The following is an 18543-nucleotide window of genomic DNA, read 5'->3' as shown; positions in this document are numbered from 1 at the left end:
TGTACAGAGGTATGACTCTACCTCAGCCTCACTCATAAACTTCCCATTTCAGTCAGAAAATGACTTTTTTTTTTTTAATGCACTGGAACATCTACAAGTCTCTTGTGTCAGAAACTACCCAATAAATGTTGCAGTCATACAAGTAGGACTCTTAAATGCTTTTATTTATCTTCTTAGTCCATTATCACACCATGTAGTCTACTAGTTAAACAATTGCAAAATGCTTATTTTGTCTTCTGAAATGCATATCTCCCCTAAATACTCTGCATATAACAACTGATCCATTAAAAGTGTCCTGCTTGAAGCAATCCTGACCTGGAAACCTAGAGAAAAAAGGAAAAAGAAAAAACAACTCTGGAGCAGGTAGCAGAGTGAAGCGCACTCTCCTGTCAGGCACATCAGTCAAAAAGGCCTAAGTAGATGTCGTATTAAGAGAACTAAGGGCTTCACAATTAATCACTCCACTGACATCATCCATGTGGCTCACAGCTGAGCAGCTGGTGAAGAAGATGCGAGCACACATATCTCTGACTAATTTCTAAAATATTTGCAATACAGCCAAATACAACCTGATCACATCAACAACTGGAAAAACAACAGGGAGAAAAAAAATGCAAAGTGAGTCTTTTCTATAAAAGAAATCTTACATTTACAAAAAAGGAAACTCAAAAAGCACTGTAACTGGACCTCGGATGTGTTTAGACATGATAGACTTGTTGAGAGCAATACGAGTCAACCTCAGCTGCAGTAATCTGTTACAATGTTTCAGGCCTAAACCGCTGCCAAGACAGATGATGGCTTAATCGGCAGAGCAGATTCAAAGGAAAAGTCTAAGATTCAAGCAAAAAGACTCACCAGTGGGACATTTTAAATATTCGCATAACTTCAGATGGATAAACAATAAGTGAAAATCACAAATACGTAGCAAAAAATACCACATTAACTGTTTAGGAATTAAAATCATTTGATTAAATTCTCCGTCTGTTTATACAGGCTCGTAAGTAATCGGACAATTCATTGATAAGCGGTTTCAAGGCCAGGTGTGGACTGTTGTTATTTCTTTCGGGTCAAATCAAGGTAATAATATGTCTAGAGTTGTTTCTAAGTGCTGTATTTGCATTCTGTGGCTGTTCTGGCTAATGTTCAACATGTGGTCTAATGACTTGTAGAGTGAGGGAGGCCTTCATTAGGGCTGAAAAACAAAACGGGCCTACAGACCCATTTGGTGGATTCCAGATAAAAAAGGAAGGAATCTACTGGTCAGAGAAGCAAAACCAAAATGTTTAAGGAAAAAATAAAATAAAACAAAACATGAAGACCATATGCTCACATTCAATCAATCAATCGAAAGCGAGGCAAAGAAATGGAACATTTGTAGAATTTTGAATCTGAACTCTTTCACCCATAAAGATGACATCTGATGACCTCCCTAGCACCCTTAATGAATTTTGACACGTCATTATATAAGAATAAAATGTTTGACGATCTTTAAAATAGTTTCTGGGTATTTCCATGCAAAGCTGCATGGACAGGACATCGGGGGAAAGAAAACCTGCCGTAAGACGCGCGAACAAGCATCAACTGAAGGCACCTGCAGTAAAGGCCTACTTAGTGATGTCCATTTGACCATCTTCTAGACCTGAACCAAATGAATTGCATCCAAGTATTAAATATAATCCTGTTATTTATAATTAATGTAAAATGAATATGTTAAGTTACCAGATTGTTTCTGTATTTTGTAGAACCTCTTAACAGCAACTACGTCCATCAGATGTTTCCTGTAGTTGCTCGAGTAGCGTCCAAAACAATGTGGAGGAATTTTGGACCATTTCTTGACTGAAGTGCCTCTCAGTTCAACTGCCTAACTTCAGTCCATTGTGGTGGCGTACAGAGATCAAAATGTCAATCTATCTACAACTTTGGCATCTAACTTGCACACAAACTACCTGAAAAACAAGCCAAGGGAAAGAAGAGAGCTGTTAGAAGCATAAAGCCCCGAGGCTTTTTCACCATTTAGATATTCTCATACTTCAGCTAGAATTTTCCACACAGTTGATTCATGTTTTATTTATTAGCCTCGTTTCCCTGCTCAGTAATGCCCCAACTACTGTCTTTTCCACCCTTCTCGAGAAACTGCTGAGTCACATAATTGAAGGAAGGCTGACACTAACTTTTAAATAAAGGATACCAGCTCTAGGTTTTAACACAGCGGGTGGCAAAATTGATTTTAAAAAGATGTAAACATGTTATGCAACTTCCTCACGAACAACATTTTGGGCCGTGAAGGATTATTGTGTCCCAATGGAATCAAAGTGAAAAGATTTAAACATCTGATGCTTCTTCGGCTTCCTTCGGGCCATTCACGACACGCCGCCTCCTCATGTTCTTCATCACGGTGACAGTCCACTTACACTGCAGTTATTACAAAGTTACACTTGTCCAACAGTGTCGCCTCGTGAAGATACTGACGAGTTTACATTAAACAGGAAAACATGGAGAGAAGCATGAAGCTTGAAGATGGCCTATTAAGTGAAACAGTAATACTGAGCAGAGATCTTTCTCTCTTACTCGAGGCAATCCAAACATCCGCTCCTCACATAAACAACTTTCCTTTTCTTCTTCACTCACTTCTGGCTGCATCAGTGTCTCTTCTCTTCTCTCTGAGTGGCTCCAGACCCTGTTCCTGTCAGGCCAACCGGACGTTCAGTGACACGCCACTCTGAGGTCACAGCTCCTTCGGGCTGGAGTTCAAATGTCAGGGGGAAGAGGAGTGATGAGGGTCGGATAAGGGAGTGCGAGGGTCAAGGCTGAGGCTACGGGCCTTGACACCCCGCCACGCTTCTCTCTCTTCCCATCCATCTCAAACTTTCGAAACACTTGCTTAACACCGGATGCTGGTCAAAGGCAGGCCATCAGGTTATGACCACGTCTTCTGACCCAATGTTGAAGATCTAAAGGTTGAAAAGGAAAGGGCCAGAAGGGTGTTGTAGTGTGCTGAGAAGACTGCTCTTTGACTGTAAGACCTGGGTTCAAGCCCCTGTGTTAGCAGCTGACCCTGAATCCCTGCCGGTGACCATGAATTTTTGTCCATCGCAGGAACCGAAGCGACAATAGGATATCTTTCCATTATAAAGGATATTACCATTATTATTATTACTAATGAAAAGACTTAAATATTCTTTTAAAGCACCAAAAGAAGGGCTTCCGGGAAGAGAAATTCCTGTATTGCTGGAAAAAAAAAGGCTTTAACCTGAATGGAAACGTGCATTAGTCAGGCTAAGGAGCAGAAAGCCTGCCTAAGAGCAGAGCAAAGTGGCCATGACAGTGAGACAAGATATGAACGTGTGGCATAAGCTAGAAATATCATGTAAATCACAAGAGACTTGGGGGTAATGGCTGGCTACCATCAGGCTAGAATGCACGCCTCTAGCTAATGTTTTAGCTTCACTTCGTTGCACTGAAAGCACAGAGACTATCAGTTTGATGCAAAGCTGTGAATGTGTGCGTCAGAGATGTAACGAAAGGTAAAAAAAAAAAACAAAAAGAGAGAGAGAGAGAGAACAGTACATTGTGAAATACCAGCTGGCACTTTACTTACCACAACGTTGGGTTTGTGTATGCAATGTGTAACTTTGTGCATGTGGGTTAGTGGCTGCCAGGCGCACTTACAGTTCAAGGGGTGACTACTTGGGTCACGTATTTTGGCAAATATTTATACTGCTTAGCGGCCAATGCCCCTACTACTCCCGCTGTTAGGCAAACACGGATTATGAGTGTGTGAGACACAGATATGTGCTGCACACAGTGAGCTTCTGTGTATGTGTGTGTGTACATACATTTTAAGAGCCAACCTGCCCCAGGTCCCAGGGCCCTCAAGATGTCAGCAACAGGCATCAGTGTGAGTCTGATGTGAAGAGAGCTGTGTAAACTTTAGATTAGCTGTCTTTACACACCTCATTAGTACAGCACTGTAACCTGGTCACATTTTACAGTCTAAACACATATCCAGCACACTAACAGTGACCTTTGTCTGGGGGCCGGAGGTTAAGGTTCTGGCTTTCAAGCTATATAGAGAGGTTACACTGAGTATGATTATTATTTTGGTGAGACTTGATTTTTAGACTTCTCCACCGACTCTTTAAAGGTATGGAAATAAATCAAGCAACATGATTTTAACCAACTACCAGCACATTCTTCTCAACAAGCGAGCAACACATTATTTTTACTATCTGTTGTTCCAACTTTTTTTTCTGAAAATAATCTTAATATTTGCCATGCTTGTTTCACAAATATTCCATTTTAATTCATCTATGTTTAAAAATTATTTAAAAAAGAAAATTAAATCTTTCTTTAACTTCATCAGTAAGATTTAAAGAGCTATACCTGATTAACAGTTTATATAATTCAGGATTCGGTCGTTTGTCTAATGGTTATGGGTAGAAGTATGGTGGTGGTGATAGGACAGCAAATGTATTAATAATAATGATAGTAATAATAAAATAAGTAAAAAGATCAAAATAATTAAAAAAGTAAATGCCTGGGACGTCTGTGTATTGGTTGGCTGTTGCTCAGGAGGTAGAGCGGGTCGCCCAGTTAGAGAAAAAAAGCACTTCATAAGTATAATAATAGTATACTATTATTATAATACTATTATTATTGGTTTAATAGTAAATGTAATACATGATTATCCTAACCTTCCCATTTACAGACAGGATGTTTTGACCACATTCTTAAAGTGGACTTACTACGATTTTCCTTATTTCTGTCTTTATACTGTTAAGCTTAAAATAATGAGGTCAGCATGTGTGATGCAAACAGTCCCTATGGTGAAAGAGCTGATTGCTCCACGTACTCTCTTTTAGTTTTTTCTACTCAAGTCTCCGTGTGATGTCAGTTCAAACATTCTGTCTCCAAGCAGCAACCAACCACAGGAGAGGCGGCTTATAGGCGGGTTTGCTTTAAAGACAAGATTACTGTATAGTAGCGACCGAGTATAATATAATGGTATTGGAAAAAGTGAATAAATAAAGTAAATAAAGTGAAGGAGAGTTGTAATGGCAAACAGATCTCCATGTGAATAGGCTAAAGTCAAATTTCTTTGAATTGATCAGAGTAATTATATTACTATACATGTTTATTTTTGGCAGAATGTGACACCAGTGTTGATGGAGACAAATTCAGTATTCCCAGTATATAAATAAGAGGCTGTGCACTGAACCCTGTTATTGACAGTTGACTGCTCAACCATCACACTAGACAAACATAGTTTGGTAATCAGTCTTGCTTTGTGTGAAAGCAGATGAATCAATCAGAGCAGAGTACATGTCACAACCACTGACATACGCACAAATATTTTAGTTTTGTGGCCCAGCAGCTGCCATAAATTGCCACAGCAGATTCCTAAACGAACAGTGAAGACTTTCCCAACACTTAGAAACTATTTGCAGCATGTCTTTATTTGTGTCCAAAAATCTAATCACACAACAAGAACTAGCCAAAGAACTGGGCCACAAACCTCAACTGTGTGACATACTGCTGAAGTGACAATGACAAAATAGGTTGACCTGCTGACTTATTCGCCACTTGGATGTATTTCTAAAGCGGACAGCACCCTCCACACTACTGTTAGTCTGGCTTTTTACAGTTCAGTCACAAAGCTTGGCACCAGACCTGAGAGTGAACCAGCAAGACAGCTAGCACTGAAATGTAATGACACTGCGTTTGGACAGCTAGGCCTGAAATAATGCCCAGTCCTGTCCAAGATCAACAGTCCACGCAGGAATCCAGGCACCACAAGAACCACAGACACACAAACATAAACTGCTCACTGTGAATAATGGTAATGCCAAGACCTTGATTTTGTCCTCAGTAATTTGTGCAAGGCCGAGGACTACTGGGAACAAAACGAAAGGTCAGATCAACCGCTGGCTAAGATGTTAATTGCAGTGTTATAAATGACCTGTCTAGACATTGTCATTTAACATTTTAATTGACATTTAAATACTCTTATTTATCCCGAGCGTGTTGTTTTCACTATATAACTGAACGACCAACGCTAGCAAGTAAATCCTCATTTCCTTAAGAAATGTGTTTCGATTAACTTTCTTTACAGAGTGTGAACTATCTGCTTGGAAACTTTTCCTCATCACACAATCTGATCCGGACTGAGATTCCTTCATCAATTGTGTTGGTTTTCTTCTCCAAGTATGAGGTCACTACAACAAACCCCCACGTCTGTTGTTTAACATTCATATACCGCTCCTTCTCATTCCAACTCTCTATCAATCCATCTTCCATTTTATTACACTTTTCTCTCTCTGGGTGCGAGCATACAGCCACCATCATTTCAATTGCCTTCGTTGTAAAAATATTTTTATCACATGTCCCCCATCTCTCCCTCCATCTATTCTTCTATTACTCACTCTCTTTCCCCTCCATGTATCAGTCTCCATCTATCTGACAATCAAATTCATGTCCGCTCACATCTCCTATTACTGTTGATCGGTGGCTCTTTTCTGTCTGGTGCCTGTTTGGTGATGCAGATTAATGGGCCACAGTAAACAGGACATGGCTGGCTCTCTGTACCTTCAACCAGTCATGTTCTTGGAACTGCTTTAAGTATGCCAACATTTTAAAATTAAACCGAAGAGGGGGAAAAAACAAAACAGTCAATCATGTAGTGAGTGTATCAGTGGTACGTATACATAGGTTTATATATGCACTGCATACAAGTCTGCTCTGGCCATACCAAATGATGATGAGGAATGAGAAAACCGTAGGATCTGCAAACGCCTCTTTAATTTGTACAAATTCTATTAAATTGAATTCAGTTTTTACTGTTTCAGTAATTTTCAATAATCCTGGGGAGGCCAATTCATGATTGTGTTCAATTTTCTGTTTTAATTTCCAGGTATGCTTTTACTGCAGTGGCAGTGTGTTTAGGATCATTGTAATGCTGGAAAAAATTGAATCTCTTACCAATCAGATGGCTTTTGGTACTTTTTTGTGCCCATAATTCCATCAGTTTTGAGAAAAATCTCCAACACTGCTGTGTTTCTCCTGCGTCAGGTCTTTGCTGGATTTTTTTTCCATATTTTATAAGAACATGACTGTCAGATTCTGCTTTATATCATTCTTAGGTTAGAGACCAAAAAAAAAAAAGTGTCAACTTGTCCAGTTTCCTCAAATTTTTCAAGGACACACAGGTCATCACAGTGTTGGTGCAAAAATACTATTTTAAGCCTGTCAAACAATGATATGTTAGGAATTTTTTACAGATTATTATTAAAGAAATGGGAACAAATTACAGCAAGCTGTTAGTGAGAAAGTTTCTGAATGGACAATTTAAAATGTCTTCTTTGCCAATTTGTCTACACAAGACCAGGATTGTGTTTGAGGAGTCTGGAGCCTGTTTTATGCTTAAATGATTCACAGGTCAGTGTTCAAAATAAATAAATAAATAAAATGGTCAAGTACAAGGACTGGACTGAAAATGAGTAAAAAAGCAACCATTTTCCAAAGAAAACTATTGCTCAAGACTACTTGGAAGCAAGATATAAAGTCATGTTGGGTGGCGTAAGACTTTTCTACAGTGCTGTGTTTATGGAATTGCATGTTTAAAAAAAAATGATGTAGTTTCATACATTAAATCCATGTGATGCCATCAGTCGAGCAGTAGTTTTGTGCAGTAGTACCTAAATCAGGATCCTGGTTCAAACGAGCGTAGCGGGAGTTGTCAAGAAGGGGGATGCATCGCTCTATCGATACCCAGACATAGGTTTCTGGGCACAGGAGGTCAGAAGGCCGGTACTGCCCCTGGTAAAAGAAAGAGAAAAGAAAAAACATTAAAACTGCTGTTTAAATTGCCATATATTCATTATGTAGTAAATGATTAACTTGAGGACATCAGTTTGGTTCTTTGTTGTTTAAAACCATTTTCTAACATTTATCAACTAAATACTTACAAATATGCTGCAAGCCTGGTAAAAGCCTTTCTACTCTAGTGTTAGTGACCCTTTAGAATCAAAAGGTTTGACAAGTTGTAAACTGACCCCAGGGTCAAGATGAGGGTTGAGACCTGGATCAAACCCCTCTCTGTTAAGGGTCTTTGTTTGAGCTGTGTGTCTCCATGTCATGAGTGTTACACTGTCTGCACGTTTAGCAGGAAATGTAAACACGTCAGCACCGTAATGTGTGCTTGTGAAATGGGTACGAGTCTGTATCTGACCAAACATTTTGGATGGAAAGAAAACTAAGCTTAACAAAAACAGCTGCAAAGCAAAGAGGGGGGAAAAATGAGCGAGGGGTTGAATGAACAGAAAGAGACGCTATTATCAGGGAACTGTGTTCCATCACATGGCTCCAAACAAATACAAACTGCAGAGAAAGATCTGTAAACAAGGCCTGCAAAAGGCCCGGTGCATTGCCTCAACACCCACACCAATATTTACAGTTTATGTGACATTAAACCGTAGGACAAAGAGTCCAGGATTTCAGGAATGCAATTTTTAAACACAAGAAGGTCAAAATGTTCTAAATGATTTAAAAAACACTGTTATCATCAAAACATCGGAATAAGTAAGACAAAGGAAATAGCATCGCTGGAGCATACTGTTATACAAACTGACCACGAACCACATGCACATGTATGAAAAATACACTGGCTGCTTTCACATGCAAGATAGGACGCTATGTGAAAGAACTAGTTTGTTTTATGGCTTTGAAAATGAAAAACAGAAGAATCTGTGGAATACAAAGCGGGGGTCCTCGTCTATGGCCATCCCATAGCAAAAATGTATCTCTAAAAATCATACAATCACTCCAAAAGTCAACCAAGTTGTAAGGAGGGGAAAAAATAAAGGAATTCACAATGAAGCAAAAGCCTTCAGCCTGCTCCAAGTGCTCCTGCTAACAGACAGATGAAGGTGGAATGCTCTGCATCCGGAGCTGCAGTGGATGCACGCAATCGTCGGCCACATCCCAACAACCTACAGCCTCCTGCAACTGTCAGCACAGCTAGCTTGACACTCTCACACTCTGCCACACCTCTATAGACTCCTTCAACACCGCATTGACACACACCTCTACGTGCAGAACACACACCTGGCTAACAGCGGAAACACAACGATATGCACATATTTCCCCACTTAAGCCTTCTGCACCCAGAAACCAGAAGCTCATATTTAAGGAACAGAAACAACTGTTTTTGTGTGTCAGTGTGTGTCTTTGCAATAGAAATAAAGTGAACTTGATTTACACAGGTCTACTTTTTGTGTTTATAATTGTAAATGATAAATCCAGCCTTTGCTGTAGACCTTAAAAAAGAGAGAACTGTCTGAGCAAAATGAGACGCAGAGCCTGGTCATGGCACAAAGACAATTCCTCAGTTCTTCCCCTGAAAAGGAGAAATGATGAAGAGTACGAAAGGACACAGCTATTAGTGGTCTGGACGGTGGAGAGAAATAATAAAGAAGCGAGGTGATGGCAAACTGGGCTTTGCTTTTCTATCTGTCAGCTTCTTTTCTTCTTTTTTTTAATAAATTGAACTGAATGTGAATACTGAGTTCACCACTGACTTTCATTATCCTCCCTCATATTTTCTCTCTTCCCAGGTTGACTAGAAGGCCATGTAATGCATAGATACCCTTGCAGCTTCCTTGGCTCGTCCTTCGTTTTCTGTCTTTTGCATCAGCTTGCTCACATTATCCATATCTTTATCTATAAGCAGATACTAGAATCCAGTAATGGCTCCCTGCTATGTAGATTCTTGAGAGCGTTACCACCAATCTAATAACAGGAAGTGAAATGGCCTACAACAAATCCATGCTCCTGAGTGGCTCTTAGCTCACTAAGTGGCCTAAAGAGGCCACAGGAAGTGATAGTGTAAATGGCAAGAAAGTCATGCGATAAGGTTTGTCTGTATATATATATGTATATACTTTTGCTCGGCATATTGCCAGGTAGGCCTGAATAAGACGTTTCAGCCGAAAATAAATCTTTTCAGGTTAAGTCACCCTCTTTTCAGAGCCTGCTCCCTCCATTGTAGCTGCTTAAAACTTCCCACACAAACCAATCTGTCACCATCCCTCCATCCTTCACTCCTTTCCGTGCTTGCATGGCCAGGCAGAAAGGAGGTGATGCAGATGACTGACAATCTCTGAAAGGCTCATTTGGAAACAGAGAGATGAGGGATCAGGGAGAAAAAAGAAAATAAAATAGTGAGGAAGGGGGGGGGGGGACGCATAGAAACTTCAGCAGACAGACTTGGCTGCAATCTGAGGTGTGAAAAATGAGAGGCGTTAGGAGGGAGAAAGGGAGGGGCGAAAGAAAATTAGGTGCAGATGAAGCAAAAGGATGGTATTTAATGTTTTGAGACGTTGACTGCAGCGGGGCTGGTGGGGGGAGCAGTCTGGGTGCCAGCATGGAGGGGCCCAGCTCTGAGAGAGAATGTCTGAAGCCAGAGAGAAGCAGAAAGTCAGGGAAAGAAATATAAATGGGTAGATCAAGATGAAAAACAAAAACTAAACAAGGAGATGAGTGGACAAACTAAGAGGTGCGTCCAGTAATAATGTGACGACGACGAGGGAGAACCTCAACAAAATGTAAACTGTACAAGTGAGAAAAGGCTCTGAGTCATTTTAATCTGTTGTTTTGCACTGTGTTTGTTAATGAATGTGCAGAGGTCACTGTTTATACGAAAGCAATCTACTACAGCACAGCATTCCCAGTGAACCCAAACTTTAACAAGCAGGAGAGGACAATTACTCAACCTCATTTGAATAACAAGCTGCCCCAGTGTAAACTATTATGCAGCTTCAATCATCTAAACTAAATAAACACATATCTCCACAGGGCCTGACATACAATTACACAATACTCTGCAGAACTATTATCATCCCCAGCCCATCAATGATACAGCATCACTCACTCTTTTGAGGCCACACAACTGCATGCACACAGATTTGTGTGTTTCTGTCAGAGTCACTGAGTCCATAATAAAGTTCACTAACCTTGTTCCTTCCCTTAATTGTGCACACTCCTGTCTCACACACCTCGAGGTAGAGAGCAATGCCCCAGGCCTGTACCAATGATTTATATGAAAGGCAATTAATCAGAGCCATAAATGGAGTGCTTCGCCGCAGCCAAGGAATCCTCATGAAAATCTACACCTCTTTTGCCTCCTGCTTCTTTTCCTCCTCCCAGTCTGACTAGGAAATCAGACAAATGAGTTTGGTATGTGCTGAGCTGAGACAACCTTCATCAAACAAAAGACCGTCTTCACCTTCTTTTCTCTCCCGCCAGGGTGTCACAAATTGTAAAAGCAGCTTTAATCAATTAAACACAAATTTGAAGCACTGATTGTAGCTCATTAACCTTTTAACATTGGAGACCAGCTCAGTGTCTACAAATACATTTTATAGGGCTCTGGCAGTTTTATGCAGCTAGAAAAAGGGAAATGTGTTTGTGAGGAATCAAAAACGTAAAGATACGATCACATGTTGCATCAGAAAGAGAGTTTTGAGGATGAGATCACTTGGTGATTTGTAGCCACACAGCAGTGTCATGGTTCAAAGCGATCCCCTTTCAGGCTTGCCAGACCAAAAGACAGGAGGTGGACTTAGTGTCATGGTAAGAGGGTTTCCCTGTCTCCATCTGCATTACTTTACACCCACATCTGCAGCTAATTTCCTGCTCATATCTACAGCTGAATTTTTACACACCCCTACCCCTGCTGAGGTATCACTGTATGTTTGCGTTTGCACGAGTCAGACACTGTGCACAGTGTCTGCATGCGGTTTCAAAGAGACTTTTCTTGTTAAAACAACTGATACAGCCAACCCAGGAAAGAACATCAAGTTATAAAGTAATCAGTTGGTTAACTGAACACCTACCTCAGTATGAGACAGAGCGGCTCCAAAAGTGTGATGTAAGAGTGGTCATAGAATAGATGAGGTCACTAATGTTAGACTTTAGTCTGTCTGGCACTGGCAAGAGATATATTATCCAAAGATAACATGCAATACAAAAAGCACCCTGTTTTATATAATATATTAGGTCAAGCATGAACACAATAGTGAATGGGATATTATGCTGGGATTACATAGTGGTCAAGCACTCTCAGAAAGAAATGGGCATTAAACCCAAGCAGACAAATATGGTCAAGAAGTCACATTTCTTTGCAGCTGGCCGTCACCCAGGACAAGCCTGAACTTGGAGTACGTACAAAGAAGCAGTGTGACCCAAAGCCAGGCAAACCTAACCTAGCCTGGCAGAGGCCAGCACTCTGACCCAGGGTCACTCTCAACCAATTTTACTCAAAAACCAATAAACAGAGGTCCTGAAACCCACAACGACTCTACTCTCCCTCAAAATGCGGCCCTCACAATACACCCCTCTCTGTGGTCCTCCGACTGTTGACATGCATATATTGTGCCCAGAGGAGGAGGCAGCATGGCTGGGGAGCTCTACCTGCTGACGGACACACATAAACAGCACGGCCCACAGAAACACACACGCAGCTAGAAAAATAGCATACAAAACTAAGCAGGCTGAATGAACAGCACCACTGAAAGACATGTCCAAACAAGCCGTGCTTTAGAATAGTGGCCCATGCGATCATACTTTCACATGACCTACATATGCATTTGTGCCTGTTGAGGGGTGTGTGTGTGTGTGTGTGTGTGTGTGTGTGTGTGTGTGTGTGTGTGTGTGTGTGTGTGTGTGTGTGTGTGTGTGTGTGTGTGTGTGTGTGTGTGTGTGAGGGCCCAGAGAAATGAGGCTGCATTACGGGAGGTTTACGCCAACTGCTGCTGTTTAAACACTCAGGGGCCCGCCGAGGCCTCTTCACCCTACTCAACACATTACCACAGGACGGCCTTCAAATAAAGCATCCAGGCTGGTAAGTCTCCCCTGTGGGCCCCTGGACAACCCCCACCAATCCCTTCCACCCAAGTCAATTCTGGCCCAGCGCTCACTTTGCCTGGCTTGTGCGTCACGGCTCCACGGATGACAGGTTAATGAGGAAAAAAATATTTTTACAGGATCACATTTCGACCAAACCCTGAGAACCAATGGCAGCGCTTTTATGGGCATCAGCTCTCAGACTGGGCACTTTTATCTCTTCATCTTCTCGGGTCTTTACGGGCAGGCGAACTCTTATGAATGTCTGACACAGACCACAGGTTACCGACTTGCAGTCAGATCCGCAGCCCTTAATCTCCGTCTTAAAACTCCACCTCAGATTTCTAACTGCAAGGCCTCCGCCCACACTATAAGTCTGTGTTTCTAAATGCATTTATGAAAGCAGCCCATTCTGTCGAGTAGGGCTTATCAAAGATCTGAATGTGGTCTCTTGCCAAGAAAAAAAAACAAACAAAAAACAGACTTTCAGACAAAGCGGCGCAGCTGCACCAGGTTTTGAAAATAAATAGAGGTGAGGTGAAGTTAATGGTAAGGCAAACACCTCAGGTTGGCAGCTAGAGGGCTCTGGATGTGCTCAGCATGACACCATCTCCAAACTCTCATTTTTGCCCTTATGACCTTCAGACCTCCCCTTTGCTTAGACTCTCTCTGCAACCCGCCCTCTCCCAACTCTGTCCTTCCACCAGCAGTAACACTGAATCTTCTAACCTAACCTCCCTGAACTCTGCTCCCTCAGTCTCTCACCCTGTCAGCGCTGACAGGGTGAGAGACTGTCAGCGACGGTTCAACATAAACACTGTTTTTCACTGTAAACCGTTTCTTAGGGTGCCAAGCAGTGGCTGGACCAAGCCCGTGCTCTAACCTGTTAACGATTTGTTAAAAACACAAAGTGTGGCAGGACAGAAGAGAGAGGATGAAGCATAAAAGACAAGAGACATTATCAAAACTTTAAACGAATGTTTCTGCTGAGAGGTGCGCTGTTGGTGGTCTCCTGTCAAGCTAAATCAAACAACAATGTTTCTGTCAGAAAGGCTCCAATTTAAAAAAGAAAAAAAAAATTCGGGGGAAAAGGGGGAGAAGTGGAAGGCAGCAAAACGGCTAAGCTTTGGCTTATAAACTTCACAGACAGGGTGAAAATGGACCCCGTTGGATTTGATCTTATTTTGATGGGCACAGGGTTTTTTAACTTGAGGATTGCTGGAAGGTAATGCTGCTGGTTTAGTAGAATAACAGCTTTTACGAACCAAGAGAATATTGCTTCTTCTGAGAAAAAGAACACAGGCAGACATGAAAGAGAGAGCTAAACACATAAAACTATTACAGTAAATGCGTGAGAAAGACCAATCCACGCCGCACCGCGCCGAACAGTAAGTTTATACCACCTCATCATGACTTACTGCACATTCGCACACAGATGACAATTTGAGAAATGAGAACCTCACCACTGCGAGAGTAGATATCACTTCTGCCTGTAATAACATTAGACTAAAAGAGCAAAAACGTGTTGCCATGTTTTCATCCGAATGGAATCAGCTGAAAGTTTCTTCAATCTGATCTCTTTACTCTCTATCAATCTTTAATCCCGACCAGCATGGCGGCTGTTTCCCCTCCTTTTTTTGTTAAGAAATGTTGAAAGGAGGACAGAAACAAAAAGAATGAAAGAAAGAGGAAAAAGGGTGGGCGTGGCGCTGTTCTGGGCCTACAGCATTAGACGACAGTTCAACATAAACACTGTTGTTCACTGTAAACCGTTTCAATGCTACTCATCAAAACCTACCAAAGCGGGATAATGTTTATGCCAGGAGCTCAACAATAATAAACAGGAATACGTAAGAAAGCGATGCCCTCATCAACAAATCTGACGCTGCCTTAAAACAAAGCCGTGGACTGTAGCACGCGCGCACCGGAGGGGTGGGGGGGTGGGATGAGGGCTACTGTAGGGAAACACCCACCCTGAGATGCCTCAAGTTCACTCACCGTCACTCTTAGTCTACCAAGATGCTCAACAAGTGACACACAAAATGTCAGGTCACACACGTACGCATAGCATAGTGTCTGATTGGGCCCCTTGAGTGAAAATAACACACATGTAGAGTCCTGATAGCTGCGGCTCGCTTGGAGGCTTTTAGCATGTCATAACCTGCCACTGCGTACCTGAAGAGGGGATGAGAGTGTTTGAGAGATTTACATTAATATACACTTCTGTAATGACTTAATACAGATTATTCCATTTTTACTTGTTGGGGACAGCTATTTCTATGATTTGATTTCTATGAAAACCAAACAACAGATGACTGCATACTGCTTTTCAAACCTTTCGTATGCAGGTGAAAGTGAGCTCCTGTGTTGATACCAGAGCTGGGAGTCACTTTGTCATGTCTAATTGATGTCCTGAAAGCTAAGCTGATGCAGCAGGTGACAGAAAAGCCTGCAGGCACGCACTGATTAAGGCAAACGCTGCACCCAGAAACCAACATCAAATTTGTTCATTGCACGTATCCCGACATACTCTTGCGCACAGTGGCTGACACCTGGATGGATTTATTTCAGGTCCACTGAATTCAAAAGCTTTGGTCATGTGAAAACCCCCCCCAAAAAAAAAACAAACCCAAAAACTTCTGGCTGCTGCTGTAGGAGTGACCGTCTCTCTGACAGTGTTTGTTGTTTGTTTGAGGAGGAGCTGGCTTTGAAAAGGAAAACAGAGGTGCAGCTGCTGCGAAAGGGCTCTTTAAAAGTCGGTGAAGTACCGCCGTGAAAACGAATAACGCTTTTCATCTCGCCTCCTTTTCTCATTTGGCACACATTATGTCACTCCTTTCTTTCTCTCCATCTGTCCTCTTCCTCCCTCTTTTCACTTATTTTCACTCACTCACACTCTTTCTCGTTCTCTGTGGAAAATTTAATGGCTTCCTGGGCTCAGAGCGAGACATTCTTTCACTGTGAACAATAATAACAAGAATAAGAGGCACTTCATACAACTCTCTCGTTCCCTCGCCAAGCGGGTATAACTGGGTGTGTATTCTGTAAGGCTGAGTGTGTGTCTGTATATAAGCATGTACACCACACTTGAAAAGCATTTGAAATGTTAAGACCAGGTACTAGATTGGTTAAGCCAAGTGGGTGAGCGCTTCATTTGTTATCATCAAAGTCTGCTTATTCAGTACTCAAAAGTAACTTGCACAGACAAGTGCTCGGGCATATACGCACTTCTGGAAAAGAAAAATGGAAAAAAAACACTACAGTGCAGAATGGATCGACTCTTTGTTCAGGTGAAGCTCGAAAATAAAAAGTGAAAAGATATCAAATGAAAGTTAATGAAATCTTGCAAGCAGCTGAAGGTGGATTGAAGAGAAAGGAATAAAATGCTGCAAGAAGAACCTGAGCTGGTTTGCACATTAAGGATTTTATTTATGGTTTTAGCAGATAATTGGACGGTCACAGTCAAACTCAAGTGCTTAGGAAAAGCTGTATATTGTCTGTGAGAATCTGCAAAATGCATGCATCCAGTGACAAGTTTGTCTTTTGTTTTTTTTTGTTAGCAAATGTGACTTTGCTCTCCTGTCATCAGACACACTGACAACACTGGATGGAATCCGTGAAAGCAAGATAATTCAAATGAATGTTAGCGTTAACACACGAGAAGCATTGTGAAAGAAGAACAGTGGCAGAAGGGCCAAGACCTTTGGTCTCATTTAGCCTCCAACAGCTTCACCTTCTGCTCTCTACAGCTTGACATCACAGGGCCATGCAGGGCCAAAGAACCAGGGACGGGAGCCAGGGGCAGGATGTCACGTCAAACCCTGAACCCACCAGCCAAACCAGCAAGACTCTGTGGGACACTCAGTCCCAGCTTTGAGAACAAAGGAGAGGGTCTGACACTGGCCAGGCAACCCTCTGTTCCTGGCTGGACTCCAAGTCTTCAAGGACCCTTTAAGGCTACTCTGCAGGACCATGCCCAGTCTCTGGCACTGTTAAGAGTTTTCAAACCATTTCGCATGTAGCGTTTCCTTTGCAGAGATGTGACCTGGTTAAAAAACTCTCCTGCAAAATTGAAACCTGCAGAACAGTAAAGTTTGTAGCCTGACAGCCAAGTCCATTAGAGTGATGAAGAATGAGGGTAAAAGACAGGTATCGCTAACAGATCACAAAAAAGACCCACATGGGGCTCTTCTGCCCGCCTTCAGTGGCTCCCTGTGGCTTAAAAACACCCTTGATGACTGAGTTACTGTTACTAAATCTTTGCCTTAACTATATGTGGCCCACTCATGCTTAGGTGGGTATTCACCCTCCAAAGACCCATTCTGAAGCAGGAAAAATGGTGGAACTTTTCCAGCTTTTTGGTAAAAATAACATTTTTAAACTAATTTTAGTCCAATACTTTCATAGCAATACCAAAGAATCAATTAAATAAATAGCTTCCTGCAAAATAGTCACATGTGTTAAAAGATTTAAACTACTTACAACTATTAATAATGTCAATGGGCTAATATGAGCCTCAAATATGTTTTGAGTATCCATACAGATGTTTTTGCTTAAAAAATGTCTCTTTTGATATTCGAGGTTTCCAGCCCCTTGTGTAAAAGTATACAGCAAAAATAAATAAATAAATAAAATTCTCACAGTGCAATATAAACAATACAGTCCTACTCCTCAGGAAAATGGGAGTATGGCGTCAACAAGTGTGAAATTTAATACAGAAGAAACTGGTTTTACAATATTTTAACACTCGTCTCAGTGACCTGCCTTAGTAGAGCCTTTTATGCTTGCACTAACACTCTGATTATGTCATCATTACCACATGCAGACAGTACTCAAGGTGGGAATGGGAGATGCTTAGATCTCTTAGATTATTCGGTACATAGTAAAAACAAACAAACAAACAAACAAACAAACAAACATTAAGATCATGAATCATATATCACCTCAAAAAGCTCAGATTCTGAGTGTGAAAAACAACAACTCAGCATAAAACATGACAAAGGCCCAAATGGAGGGGCAGAAAAACTAAAGGAAAAGTCACAGTAAGTAATGGGAACAGAGGCTTTCTAGAAAAAGTGGCAAGGATGAAAAGAAGGGAGGGAAAGGTGTGCAAAATAGAGAGAGGAAGTTGTGTTCATGGGGCGTGAGTGGTGTCCAGCACAGTTCAGGAGCTGGTGTGTTTTTCTTTAAAGCAGCCGAGAGGCAGCGCTGAGATCCAGAAACCAGTAAACCTTCAACACAAAAACAGCGTAGGCACTGCCCCATCTAAGTGACAATTCCACAGCATCTCTGTGCATTATTGAATTACTGAGGCTCATATGCAAATCAGACAACACAAGACAGCGTGCATGTGCTCAGAGTACATTTGAATGTGTCTGTGTTCCTGTGGGATCGGGAAAGCCCAAAGGTGGGAACCGGGCAACCTTCTCACCCTCGTTCTGTGTTCCTCCCCAAGGGTAAAATAGGGCCGAGTGGGGAGTTTGTGAACAACACGCTGCAGAGGCAAACACACAAGAGCAGATATGGGGGGCTGGGGGTAGTAAATACCAGAGCCAGGAGGAGTTAGGTGCTGTGGTAACAGAGTTCACAGACAAACACTGTGATCAAGATTCAACACACAGACACACACAGACACACACACAC

At 41.7% G+C, this 18543-nt stretch overlaps 1 protein-coding gene across 5 annotated transcripts in view; it reads right to left on the bottom strand.

Moving 5' to 3' along the window:
* Positions 1 to 18543, bottom strand: part of ate1 (arginyltransferase 1) — a 51680-nt gene that overhangs the window by 1878 nt on the left and 31259 nt on the right. For 4 of the 5 annotated variants that reach the window (XM_085478204.1, XM_085478206.1, XM_085478205.1 and 1 more), the window contains one exon: positions 7695 to 7815. In XM_085478204.1, coding sequence (XP_085334330.1) covers positions 7695 to 7815 — 121 coding nt within the window. Of the gene's footprint in view, positions 1 to 1719; positions 1947 to 7694; positions 7816 to 18543 lie in introns of all 5 variants that reach the window. The other variant, XR_014923627.1, reaches the window with a different exon arrangement.

This window comes from Copadichromis virginalis, linkage group LG13 (assembly GCF_057382275.1).
Source record: "Copadichromis virginalis isolate Kocher_CV1m ecotype Utaka linkage group LG13, C_Virginalis_male_GT1.1, whole genome shotgun sequence".
NCBI lineage: Eukaryota > Metazoa > Chordata > Actinopteri > Cichliformes > Cichlidae > Copadichromis > Copadichromis virginalis.
Note: the sequence above shows the minus strand (reverse complement) of the source record. Positions and strands in the feature narration are given on the sequence as shown.